Source organism: Tympanuchus pallidicinctus, unplaced genomic scaffold (genome assembly GCF_026119805.1).
Source record: "Tympanuchus pallidicinctus isolate F22 unplaced genomic scaffold, pur_lepc_1.0 scaffold8, whole genome shotgun sequence".
In the NCBI taxonomy this organism is placed as follows: Eukaryota; Metazoa; Chordata; class Aves; order Galliformes; family Phasianidae; genus Tympanuchus; species Tympanuchus pallidicinctus.
The window spans coordinates 5,350,202-5,363,903 of NW_026294802.1; the positions used below are offsets into that span (position 1 = coordinate 5,350,202).

At 45.1% G+C, this 13,702-nt stretch overlaps 1 protein-coding gene across 10 annotated transcripts in view; it reads left to right on the forward strand.

The window, feature by feature from the left end:
• The first annotated feature begins 3,214 nt into the window (after positions 1 to 3,214).
• The window catches only part of BICD1 (BICD cargo adaptor 1), a 170,698-nt gene continuing 160,210 nt past the window's right edge, over positions 3,215 to 13,702 (forward strand). For 4 of the 10 annotated variants that reach the window (XM_052667271.1, XM_052667273.1, XM_052667276.1 and 1 more), the window contains exon 1: positions 3,216 to 3,495. In XM_052667271.1, coding sequence (XP_052523231.1) covers positions 3,283 to 3,495 — 213 coding nt within the window. In that variant the 5' untranslated portion in view covers positions 3,216 to 3,282. Of the gene's footprint in view, positions 3,496 to 13,702 lie in introns of all 10 variants that reach the window. The other 6 variants (XM_052667277.1, XM_052667278.1, XM_052667280.1 and 3 more) reach the window with 2 other exon arrangements.

The window sequence follows — 13,702 nt, forward strand, 5'->3', positions numbered from 1 at the left end:
CTCAGTAAAGATATAGAAGGTGGGATTTGTGTAATTAAATATGCATGCTGGAAAGTATAGATCTGTGTCTGAGCTGCCACCCTCGATTCCCTGGAGTCAGAGGAGAAAGTGGAAGCTCTGGAGCATGAATCATTTCAGCCTAAGGAAAACTTCAAAGCAGTAAACTTCTAGAACAATGACAAATCTCACCAAGGGAGCAGAATTTGGTGGTGCGTGCATATGGGAGGCATGATGCAGAATAAAGGGATCCTGATGACAGCAAATCACAGGCATGCTGGGCATTTTCAATCTGGAGTAGCTGCAGAACCAGTCTCTGAGCACCTTGATCTAGCTGTGGCATCCCTCTTCACTGCAGAGGAGTTGGGCTAGATGGCCTTTAGAGGTCCTTTCCAACTCCCTTCCAACAGTTCTATGATTCTATGACTTACAGTTTATGAAAGCCCTCCCCCAGCCACTGTGAGCTTCTGCACACTGCACAGTCACTGGGCTTCACTCCTTTCAATTTTAAAAGGAAAGATTCTCCCTAACTTTCTTGTGAGGTACTGCAGAAAAATGACACATTTTACTGAGCCAGATTTCCTCTCCAGGGCACAGATGTTCAGACATGTGGTGCGATGGCCCTCTGGGTTATGAGTGAGATTGTCAGCTAAATGATGCACGTGGAGTTACACCAAGGACAGATTAGCTGTCAGCATCCTGTTGCTTCAGCCTGTCTTCAACCAACTGCTCATTTTCAGTACTGGCCTTAAGGTGTTTTCCAATCTATTCTTGAATGAATACTTACCAAAGGCTTGTTTTCACAACAACAACAACAAAATTGCTCCAAAGCTGAAGATGGCTAACCAGGGACTTGCAAAAGCTCTCAAGAAAACATTTTGCTACCATTTTGGTTTGTCTGTTTTGCAAAGACTTGTGGACTCCCATCCTGTTTTAAGAAGAGAAAGAAGTCATTAGACACACTGTAAGAATCACAATTGGAATACAGTTTTTTTTCCTCCCTGTTTTGATATTCAGTGGTGAGGGCCGCTCACTCTTCTCATCTATTAATAGCCACGCTTGCTGCTTCCTTATTGATATTCACTCTTGTTTCTGCAATAGAATTTATTAAAAATGAGCATGTTGAGAAGTTGCTTTCAAGCTACAGAACTGACAGATCATCTGTTACTTTGCTTATTCCTCTGATCTCTTTCAGGTGACCAGTGATAGAACTGAAGGGAATGGCATGAAGCTGCAACAGGGAAGGGTCAGGTTGGGTGTTAGGAAAAGGTTATTCACCTTTTCCCGTGGTGGCTGGGCATGGAACAGGCTCCCCAGGGCAGTGGTCACGGCACCGAACTTGCCAGAGTTCAAGGAGCATCTGGGCAATGCTTTCAGACACATGGTCTGATTTTTGGGTGGTGCTGTGTGGAGCCATGAGTTGGATTTGACGATCCCTATGGGTCCCTTCCAACTCGGGATATTCTATGTTCTTTATGCACCAAGAAGTACTGTTTACACAGGCTACCCTACAATCCTTTAGTTACGTGTCCATATCTAGATAGATGCTGTACACCGTGTGCACATACTATGTGACTGGTGTTGGACCTTCCATTTACAGACCTCAAAGCACTCTGTAGAGGAACACAGATATTTCTACCTCTTAGAATGGGATGAAGCTGGGGTTGGAAGGTGATGTGGTTTGTTTAAAACAGGTGAGGAAGGAAGGGAATTGATGTCTTAGATTTGCAATATAGCACTTCATTGGTGGACTGCAATATATGCCTTCCATATTGGCATCATTTTTAAAACAAACCATCTTTCTTTCTCTGGAAATTCTAACTCAGTTGTTAAACTTCATCATTTAAAGCCCCGATATTGCTAGTATTAAAATAATAATAATGACAAATGTTTTGAAAGCATGAAAACCTGATCCTGGTGGTAGCTACAGAGGAACTTTGTTGAAAGCATTGGGATAAGGCTGTTGTTTGCAGGCCATAGTTTTAAGAAACAGTGAATTTAGCTTTAAGATGTCTGGTACCAGGTCACAAAGGCTGTGACACGAAGCCCAATGCAATTGATCTAGTGTGAGCTCACTCTTCCAGGCCAGAGATGTAACAAGCCCTTAATCTGATGTGTGAAGTTTCACTGGCAGGCTTTGTGTGGGATCAGGGGCTGATTGTCCGCACCACTCTCATTTCAAGCCAGACATGTTTCATCTGTCTTTCTACAGCCAGCATAAAATAGACATAATCTATGCATTAGGTCCTCCAGTTAATTTGAAAGACAAACAATGGGGTGACCACAGCTGATCTGACTCGGATCAGTGCTGCTGTCTGATCTCAGGGGAGAATGAATCACTCTCTACAGTGACCTGAAAGGAGGTTTTAGTGAGATGGAGGTTGGCCTCTTCTCCCACGTGTCAATGACAGGGTAAGAGGGAATGGCCTCAAGCTGCCCCAGAGGATGTTCAGGTTGGATATTAGGAAACATTTCTTCTCAGCAAGAGTGGTGCTGCAGTGGCACAGGCTGCCCAGGGAGATGGTGGAGTCATCGTCCCTGAAGATATTCAGTGACTGTGTGGATGTGGCACTGAGGGACGTGGTCAGTGGGCATGGTGAGAATGGGCTGGTGTTGAACTAGATGATCTTGGAGGTATTTTCCAATGATTATATAATTCTATGATCAATAGCACTGGCATCTCAGCCTGAGGTGCACCGGCCCCAGCTCAGCGCTGTGGTCCTTGCACGGGGACGGGAGCAGGCAGTGGTTCTCTTGCAGCTCCCTGGCAGCCAGCACTGCTCCTGCAGTCTCCTGGACCGCATCTCCTGTTCTATTTTTAACATCGCCGCGGTGCCGCGGTCGTCACCACAACCCGCTGAGCCAAGTGAGAGGGCTCCCATCGCTCCGCATCCCCACCTCATTCCGGGCCGCCGGACGGGACCGAACCCGACAGGCCGCCGTCATCTTGAAGAGCGCAGGGGAGGGACCGCGCTGTGGGGGCGGGGGTGCCGGCCCCGCGCGCAGAGGAGGGCACCGGCAGCTTCCCGGGAGCCGCCGCACCGACGCGCGCTCCCGCCCGCCCCAATCGCCGCCCCGGCCTCCTGCGGGGCCGCCGCAGGGCCGGGGGAGGCGAGAGCGGCGGCGGAGCCGGGGGCGCGACTGCGGCGGGGCGGCGCTCGGCGGCCCCATCTCCGCCCGCATCCCCGTCCCCACCCTCAGGTCGGCGGTGCCGGTGCCGCCCCTCGGCCGCGCCCGCCCCCTCGCTGCTTCGGCGACGCGGTGAACGGCAGAGCCGGCGGGGCTATGGCTGCGGAGGAGGTGCTGCAGGGCGCGGACCATTACAAGAGCGAGATCGAGCGGCTGACCCGGGAGCTCTCCGAGACGACCCACGAGAAGATCCAGGCGGCGGAATATGGGCTGGTGGTGCTGGAGGAGAAGCTCACCCTCAAGCAGCAGTACGACGAGCTGGAGGCGGAGTATGACGGCCTCAAGCAGGAGCTGGAGCAGCTGAAGGAGGTGAGCCGGCCCGGGCTTTTGTCTCTCCCCGCCGGCTGCGGGGCTGCCCACGCGTGTCCGTGACGGGGGAGCCCCGCTCCGGCCCCCCGGGGGTGGGCGAGCCGACGTGCGGGCCGCGGGGATCCGCAGGAGGGGAGCGGGAGGGGAGCGGGGCTCGGCTGTAGCCGGGGCTAAAGACGGACCTCCGGCTCGTGGCGGCAGACATCTGCGCCCCGGGGGGAGCTCGGGGCACGGCTGCGTCGGCTGCGGATGCTGAGAAGGGAAATTAAACCGCGCTGAGCCGAGCGCTGAGCTAACGCTCGGACGTGGGAGCCGTGTAAACAGCTGTCTGCAGTGCCTGGGAAGGGAGACGATTCCTTCTGAAGTTATTTATAGGCTGGTTTCGTTCCGGCAGCCAGGGGAATCGCTGCCATCCGGGCAGAGAAAGTAGTCTTGAGGTCACCCCCACTCAGTGGAAATTAAAGTTCTGCGTCATGCTGAAAGGAGAAATGTTTGATACGAGGGCTGGTTGGAGTTGGGCTTCCAAATGTGGTTTTGTAGCATCCAGAGCACACGGTAGGTGAGTGCTATACGGCACCTTTTGGCTCTGTTGGACATGACTGAGATATCATCACTCCTCTTGTGTTCATCATGAAGGGAAATAACCTGAGGTTGAGGCTGTGCACACACATGGGATCCCAGAAGGGGTATGTGCGTACATTTACAGCACTGATAGCCCTACACTGCAGAGTGCTTCTGTGCGGTATTAGAATGTAAAGGATTCCCTCTTTCAAATAGGGAAGGGAAAGTACTGAACAGATTATTTTCCCCCAGATTTAAAAGGAATGTTTTGTTCTGCAAAAACATCTCACTGTATATAACATGCAGAAATTCTCTTCACTCAGTAATCAGGACCACATTCTGTATGTGGAGGGAATTGAGGGAAATCACTCAATGAATTCAGATCAGATACAAGTATTCTTTAGACCATCAGCTTTGCTGCACTTCTGGAAACATTTTAAATAAAATGAAGGTTTCACTTTACTTGCAGGTAAATATGTTATGCTACAGGTTTACTCCATGGACCGCAAGAATTTAAAAATTATGTGTTAAAGAAGAAGAAAGCTAATTTCCAGAAAAACCTATTCAACTTGATAACTGCCTCCCTATCTCTGCTGAGTCTATGCAGTAGGCTTGGGACTTTGAAATCAATAGTCCACAGATGGAGATATGCTACTGGCAGGAACATGAAGGCACTAATGGAATGGATGACACATTGGTGCACATGGCCACAGGTAGAAGGGGTAGTACAGGGAACTGAGAGTGAATTCAGAAGCTAGAGGGATTAGTCAACATGGTTAATTGAAATCAAAGATGGGCACAAATTCTCTTCCTGTTTACTTCCCCTTGAAGTCAATGGATTGTGTGCTCTGCAGCTGTCCCACAGGGCTGTGCCTTCATGCTGTGCCAAGCGCAGCATGGATACGGAGATATCTATGGAAAAGGGAAGAGCAAAATTCTTGTAGCTTGCCTGATGCCAAGCCAGAGAGCAGCCACTCCTGTTTCCAGGTCAGGGTGTGGGCTTTCAGTTCCAGAGCTCTCCATCACTGCAGATGGGGCATTTGTCCTCCCTGTATTCTCCAGAAGATTTGTTCTTTCTTGATAGGAGAAACTGCACTGAGTCTTGTCACGCATGCAGCCCTGCAATGGAGAATTTGCTCATATCCCTTCCTGTCACTATAAAGTATTTTCTAATCTTCTCTGTTAACACCAACTTTATGACTGTTCTTTAAGTGCAGATCAGATTCCTGTCTGTGAGCAGAAGCAAATGATGCCTATGATGACATTAGTGAGGCAGGATTTGGTCTGAGCTGGTTTGGGCAACTGTGTTGTGGAGGTTTGGGGATGCAGATTTTTGGGTTGTAGGGTTCTGTCTGAAAGCTCTCAAGTAAATTGACAGAAGCAACCCAAAGCCAGCTTTTTTATTAAGGATTCCTTCAGAATGTGTGGAGAAAGTCTATGTGTGTTATCTCCAGCTGGCACTGCAGGTGATACCCCAGGCTGTAGCCTGCAAATGGGGACATCAGAGCACTATGACTGCATAGGAGCCAGCAACTTGCCTCGTGTAGTCACAATCCTCACTGTGAGGATTTGTACTTCCACCCTGGCTTCTCTACATCTACAGCATCTCTGAAGTCAAAATGAAATGTGGAAGTTGTGGATGCCCAGAGAACCTGTGGTGCCCCATGCCTGGAGGCATTCATGCCCTGGTTGGATGGGGCCCTGGGCAGCCTGAGCTGCTGGATGGCAGCCCTGCCCACGGCTGGAAGTTGGAACTAGATAGGATTTATGGTCCCCTCCAACCCCAAACATTCTGTGATTCTATGAAAGGAGGTCTCAAGTGTGTACTGAAACAAATGGCTCATCCATTCAAGAGAAACAGTAGGTGTGATGGTGTGGGCAGAACTATGGTTAAGGCTATTAGCTCTTCTTGTGCAGACTTTCTCTGAACAGATTCATTTACCAGAGTCAAATCTTATCCTATTTTTTTATTGAGGCAAGTCTTCATTTTTACATTATTTTATTATTAGATTCTTGTGTTCTGTTCTAAGGAGCTCGTTGTATTTGTTGCTTCCTGTCTTTTCTTACTTTGCCATGGCTTAGACATCTAGGGTCTGAAGTATTCTCCATTCCTTTGCAGTTCAAAACTCAAGTGTACTTCAGTGGGGCTTTTTCCATATAGGCTGCAATACAGAACTACAGCTATACCATAATTTCCATTGCTGGAGAGTGAGATGGGAACATAAGAGCATTATAGAATGTGAAAGCAAATTGCAATACATTACATCAAATATTAATTTTGTATACAGAATATATGCTACCCACCGTGCAACATGAATTGTTCTAGTAACCTCTGCTGTTTCTTGTTGTTTGTTCTCATGTTTCTCCTTTAGGCTAAGATTTGGATATTTTGGGGCTGAAATTTTCAACAGTGACTTAACAAGGGCTTCTTCCAAAACAGAGCAGTTATTAGATGTGTAAGCTGTTCAGAAAAGATGCAAAACATCTATCAGCTATTAACCTCATGTTTTTTTAAAATGAAATGAACGGTAGGAATGTGGGAAGGTTTGTTGTGTTGACTATAGCAGCCTTCAGTGTTATGAGATGGAGCAGTGGTGGTCTAGAGGTCCTGAAGTCAAACAAGATTGTCGGACTAGTGTTGAAAAAGGCATTCTTATTTGAAAGCTTCATTATTTTCTGCAGACTTATTTATTTATTCTTCATTTTTCACTCTGACAATGAAGTTTCCATGCCTTGTTTAATTATATCTCAAGCTGGTGGTATTTTGTCTCTGCAGTAAAAATGCTGTATTTTTAGAGTTCTTGTTCAAAAAGTTTTTTTAGCAAATGTGTCTTTTAAACATACAGTTAATAAGAGTTCAGAGAGAAATAGTCATGTGCATAACCTGCTTTACTGGGGTGGGGATTTCATTACCAGCGTATTTTATGGAAACCATTTTTCAGCATTTTTCATATTTGTATTTATATTGCATTTGCTATAAGTACAATCTCTGCTATTAGTTTTTTATTCTTTTAATGATGTGTAGAAAGTCTTCATGGCTTTGCTGGGCAACCTGCTTAGCTGCCCTGCTTGAGCGAGGGGCTGGACAAGATGATCTTCCAACCTCAGCCATCCTGTGCTTCTATGATTAGTTGCTGTGTAGTAGGGGCCTGCAGTATTTTTAGAGGGGGGAAATATCGGTCACCTACAGTCATGATACAATGGGACTGAAAGCAGCTTTGGTGGCCAACTCTATGAGGCATTTAGGAAATCCTAAGCAGAGATTTCTTTTTGGAAATCAAATTACAGACAGCAGCTAAACAGATGCTGAAGGGCCTCTCCTTGACTCCCTGTCTAATTTAAGCAGTTTCTCAGCTTCTTGGGTTTTATACATTTTATTCTAGGGGATCAAACTTCTCTGGATTATGGATAGAGTTGGCTATCTGATTTTTAGGTTGAGAGGGCAGGCTGTGGTCCCTAGTATTTGAAACCCAAGTATCCTTGGTAAAGTATTGGAAACTGGACTAGTGGTAAGCGGGGTGGTCTTTTGCAGATCATAAATTTGTATTTTCCTTACCTCACAGAGGTGTTGCATCAATGGCTATTAAGTCCTTAGTTTAGTAATGTGGCTTCCACAAATAATTCTTTGTTTGTGACTGGAAATAGCCTTGGGCGAGTAGAGCTGAAGGTGTGTCTAGCAGCTTCTGTGCTGTTTGTTCTGCTCTTCCCTGCACCACTTTCATGACCCAAACTCCATCTCCTCACTCTCCTGACACAGTGCTGCCTCAACTAACTGACTCCAAAGCCCTCTGCTTGCAGTTTCTTCTCTGCCTTCAATGAGGCTTTCTGGATCTGAAGAACAGCAGAAGGGAGGCTCCTTGTCCCAGAAACAGCCCTGTTAAATAGGTGATCCCTCCACACACCTGTCTGCTGCACAGGATGCTTGGGAAAGCGCAGAGCGGCTCATAAATCCCAATGGGATGTTCTGAATTCAACCCAGAGATGAACATGTCCCAAATATGTAACTTAGGAGCTGTGAACTGATGCCATCTCAATATATATTTTGGCAACAGCGTACGTGGAATGAGGCTGAGCATTCCCAACACATCAGCCCTTTGGAGCCTGCGCACACAGTGCCACCCACAAGGGCACAGTGAAGTCAGACAAAGTTTTGGGTGCTCCTCCAGCTCTTCATCCATTACTCCGTGCTTTCCTTCTAAGCACAGGCCTGCAACAAAATGGCCTGAGTTCAGCAGAGGACTGCAAGAGCAGTGAGGAGAGACTGAGGGAGCAGGGCCTGCTCAGCCTGGAGGAGAGAGGGCTCTGAGGAACCCTGCAGCAACCTGCCCAGTCCTGCGAGGGCATTCCTGACAAGACAGAGCCAGCCTGGGGTGCAGCGGGGGGACAAGAGAACTGGTTGAAACTAGAGAGGCCTGGGCTGGATTAAAGAGGAGCTGTTTCCCCATGAGGCCAGAAAGTGGCACGGGCTGCCCAGAGAGGTTGTGCTGTCTCCTGAGCTCAGCACTGACCCTGCTTTGAGCAGGAGGTGGGACTGGATGAGAAAGGAAGTAGGCAGCAGTGGGCCTGGAACACGCAAAGTCTCTGGGAGTGCCCACTGTACCCAGTTCAATCCCAGCAGCAGCTTACTGTGCATTACCCAACACATAACAGCATGCTGCCTGGAAATAGTGACCATTAGCAGATACATAGCCTCGCTCCATGCCTGAATTTCACTTGTGGTTGTCATTGAGCCTGCATTGACCTCGGGTTAGTGAGGGAGCGTTTTGATGTGCTTTTCTCTCAGCAGGACAGCCCTGTTTCCCTTTGTCATTCCTACCCCTGTTCTGACTCTCAGATATGCAAATGTTTATACCGACCTCAATTAAAAATAACAGAGAAGGGGTCGGATGCTATCCGTAACCAGACTGGGTTATCAGACTGGTTTTCATTATCAGACATGATATGGTTCACAATACGTTCCTGTAAGTTGCTATACCCGCACAGCCAAAAGTCAGTGTGGGGATAGGAATGAATGCCAAAGAAGCAGGGGGACAGAATGAGCTGCGTAAACAAGTACTGATGTTAAAAGAGATGCTCATCAAATTATGGTAGGATGGTTTCCTCTAAAAGGAAATGTATCCTGTGCATTAGCCTACAGAAAACGTAAGCAGCTGAAATAATGTTATGGGAAATTGCTGGAGCTTTGGCAGCATGCAAAGAAAAATGTAGATGATCTTTTTTTTTTTTTTTTTCTTCTGTTTTTGTCGGAGGGACCTGTATTGCCAGTTCCTCTCACTAATTGCATTGTGTCCTTATGAGCCAGTACAGATAAACGTGTAATTTGTTAGCCAATCCTTAAACAATGATAGCTTTAAACAGTTGCAGCTCACATACTACCAAAATAAATCTAAATAGAGTTCATTTTATTTTCTCCTCATAGTTAAATTGCTTTCCTACTTTCATTCTTCTAAGAAATTTTTAAGAAATCCCTCTTTTATCTGAGGATTTCAATTATAGCATCCACGTGTTGAATTCTGAGATAACTAGGAGTTGGATTTTATGTCATGGAAAAGTTAATTTTCCTTAGATTTTCTATAAGATATTGAATTAGTACCGAATCTAAAATGACTGACTGCAGTGTTAATGGGGGAGCCAGGCATTGTTATTGTGAAATACTTCCTGTTTAAGATTTGTGAATGTAGAATGATGGCCACTGAACAGACTTTAATCTAAAGGTCTGCATCTGTTTGGAATTAAGTCCTTTGTAATTAATTTAAAAAAATAATTCACTACCATCTTTTCACCCTCCTTTATGTGAAATATTTTTCCTTCCCTTCTGTATTGCAGTGTAGATTTTTCTTTTTGTGATGTGTGTGAGTGCAGTCCATAAGCAGAACAGGAGTCAGACTTAACACCTGGCTTTATGGAAAATGCAACTGGGGGAAAACAGTGCTGGAGAAAATAACATTTGGCATAAAACAGTAATTTATGAGCATTCATCAAGGTAAAATGAGGAGCACTGTCAAAGTCAGATGCATAGACTAAATTTGCACCTGGACAGTTTTTACATACCTTGTGCAATTAATTGCCACTTGGAAGAATTAGATGCAAGTTCTCATATATATACATTTTTCTGCATTAAGGGATTCTAAAAAAAATCAATTTCTCAAGCTCAAATGTGTCCATTTAAGCACCTCATTTTTCTGTTACGTTTTTGCATTGGTGTCTTGTTCAGCCTATGGACAGTGGAAATGAAATAGGAATCACTTGTGTTTCTGCATCTCTCATAGTTCTGTGATACTGTAAAGCTTTGCTAAGAAGTTGGCCTTGCCATGGATTTCCCTTCCCAATTTGTCTGATACCTGAGAGGGTAATGTTTAATTCAGTACAATTCTATACGATCCATTTTTTTGGTGATTTTAATTTATAATGGCAGAGATGAAAAGCATGCATTCATTTCTGTTGAAACTGCCTTGCATTTGTGGCATGACTTTCATTTCTTTCATCTTTCTTCATTTCCTTCAGAACTTTACAACATCGTATTTTACAGGGGAAGAGAGAGGACATATCCTTAATTTAGAGGAATTGCTATGAATGTTCCCTTTGTCCCTTTATTCAGGACTGCTTGCATTGCTAGCAGCAGATGACTATGAGGATAAAACAGCAATTTTTCATACTGTCCTGTAAAGGCAGTCCACAGTACTGACCAGATACAGATGGATGCCATTAGGACTATCCCGAAGGTAAAAAACAAGGTGCCTAAAGCTGAATTAAGCAGGTAGGAATTGAGCTAGGCTGCAGGTTAGCTTTAATGGGAACTGTGCTTCCCTGTGGAGAGTTTTATTTAATAAAGATATCATGATTCTAATATTTACATTTCTGAATGTCTTTCAGTATCAAAATTTAACAACAAACTTAAAGGAAAAAGCAGATTTCTGTCCTAAACCTTCAGTTTATTATATTATATCATTTGCTAAGAATATCAACACAAAAAGGCTTTTGCTAAGATGAAGATTGGTCCATTCCCATTTTCTGCATATCTCCTGTGATTCCTCCCACTCTGTCTGCAGCCTTTCATTTTCTGCTTCTTATTCTGGTACAGCGTTCATCTCCAGTCCATGATGGTTTATGCTCTTTTTTATCTTCCCCTTTTCAGTCTCTGCCCTGCATCTTAATTACTGTAGATTTGCGCCTCCACAAGAGACTGATTTTTTTTTATGTATATGTATAAAACCCTTTTTTTCAATCTGTGAATGTAAGAAATGTGGCAGACTAGACCTTCCATACTGTGTCCTGGTATTGCAATGACATGAGAGAATCATAAAAACGCTTAGAAATGTTATTTTAATACAGGCTGAAAATGAAACAGCAGATTTGTCTGTTCTGCTTTGTAACAGCCTCGCCATTAAACCGATCCTTGGAAAGATGACTTCTAAGGCAATTTTAAAATTGATTGGCTGATGGAGTGCACGGGAGGATATCTTTTCCTAATGTTTTGCAAACAGCAAACCTATTTTTTTTTTTTCTCCTTCTTTTTTTCTCATTGTTTGGTTTCTGGGTTATTTATTTGACCCCAGATAAGAAAACTGATGCACAGTGAGATTAGAATTGCACTCAAGTGCTTGTAATCAGGGCTGGGAGTAGAACCATTTACCCACACAGCCATGCCATACCTTTTCCTTCTTTCTTTCTCCTTTAATCACATTTAATTTGTCCCCATGCTGTATGGCTATGTTAAACCCATCTGTGCAGCAGGTAGGTTTCCATTGCTAGGATTAATGCATATAACACTGTGCTTAACCAATTGGTAGAAAGAAGTCCTCAGTTACCAGTTAGTCACCTTTCACTTCAGTCAGTCACTTCTGGGGTCATTTCAATTGAATTATATGAACTCCAAACTCCATTCCTCCTTCCTGTTCCTTTTTTTTTTTTTTTTAATCTATTTGTTTATTTTTAATTTTGTGCTCTCAGAAATTGTAGATGGCACGTGGCAGGATCAATATTCTGCATTCAGCATCCACTCTGAGAAGGTTAGCCACCCCCCCGCAGCCTTTCCTTGGTTTCCCTGGTTATTCTGAACCGGTTTAAATGTCACTGCACTGAGAACGAACTGTAACATGCTCTCACCACTAACTGATGCTTACTTCCATGGAGGGAGGTTGAAAGCTGTTAACAGCTGCAGTTTTAACTTCTGTTTTGGATACGTGGAGGAGGAGAACCAGCTCCTATTCATTGTAAGTAGTTACAAGGGCTTGGAGCAACTGGTCTAGTGGGAGGTATCGCTGCCTATAGCAAGGAGATTGGAACCAAACCTGTGTGGTGTGGTTGACACACCTGTGAGATGGGGTGTCATTCAGAGAGACCCAGGCAGGCTTGAGCTGTAGCCCAGGTGAACCTCATGAGGTTCAATAAATCCAAGTGCAAGGTCTTGCACCTGGGTCATGGCAATCCCCACTGTCGGTACAGGCTGGGGGTGTAAGGATGGAGCACAGCCCTGCTGAAAAGGACTTGGGGTTATTGGTGAATGGCAAGCTGGGCATGAGCCAGCAATGTGCTCTTGCAGCCCAGAAAACCAACCATATCCTGGGCTGCATTAAACGAAATGTGGCCAGCAGGTTGAAGGAGGTGATCCTGCACCTTTGCTCTGCCCTGGTGAGACCTCACCTGGAGTATGGCATCCAGATGTGGAGTCCTCAGTGCAGGAGAGATGTGGGCCTGTTGGAGTGCATCCAGAGGGGAGCCAGAAAAATGATCATAGTGGTGGAACACCTCTCCTATGAGGACAGACTGGGAGAGATGGGAACAGACTTTTAGTGTCTGAGGGGGAGCTGTAAGAAGGAAGAGGACACTCTTTAGCAGGATGTGTTGTGATAAGACAAGGGGAAGTGGTTTCAAACTAGAAAAGAGGAGGTTACATACAAAGAAGGTTTTTACAGTAAGGGTGGTGAGGTACTGGCGCAGGTTGCCCAGAGAGGTGATGAATGCCCCATCCTTGCAGACACTCAGGATGAGTCTGGAGGGGCTCAGAGCATCCTGATCTACCTGTGTGTGTCCCTGTTCACTGCAGGGGGGTTGAACCAGGTGACTATTGGAGGTCCTTTACAACTCAGAAGATTCCAAGAATTTAAGAGTGTAGGTAGGAATTTGGGTCAGGCAAAAAGAACTGGTGGTGTGGTGGAATAATTTATTTATAAAAGTTTGGCTTTTGGCCAGACATGAACACAGCATGATTTGGATTTAGTCTTGCTCAGAACTGGAGTCTTCTCTACTCACATCCTCATGGCAAGATGCAGGATGCCAGATTCTGAGACCTGGCTTCAGATTTTTAGCAAGACAGAGAATTCAACCTTTGGCACTCCAGTGTTAAGAAAATTAGAGAGAATTAGATATATCTGTAGGTATGGGTACATGGAGAGTTCACAGTTGGGTTAAAACATCTGTGAAGATGCATCATCTGGTTCTCAGTTTGATGACTAATCCAGGATCCTTAACAATTATTGCCCAACTTGAATAAAACATTTGCTCTCAATAGCTTGTACTTGTACTTTGTATAATTTGTAGCTTTAATAAAGACAAATTCTTTTCAAGTGGGTGGTAAAAGTTTTTCTTTCCCAGAATACCTCACAAAGCTTTTAAAATCTTTTTAAAAAAATCACACTGTTCTGGA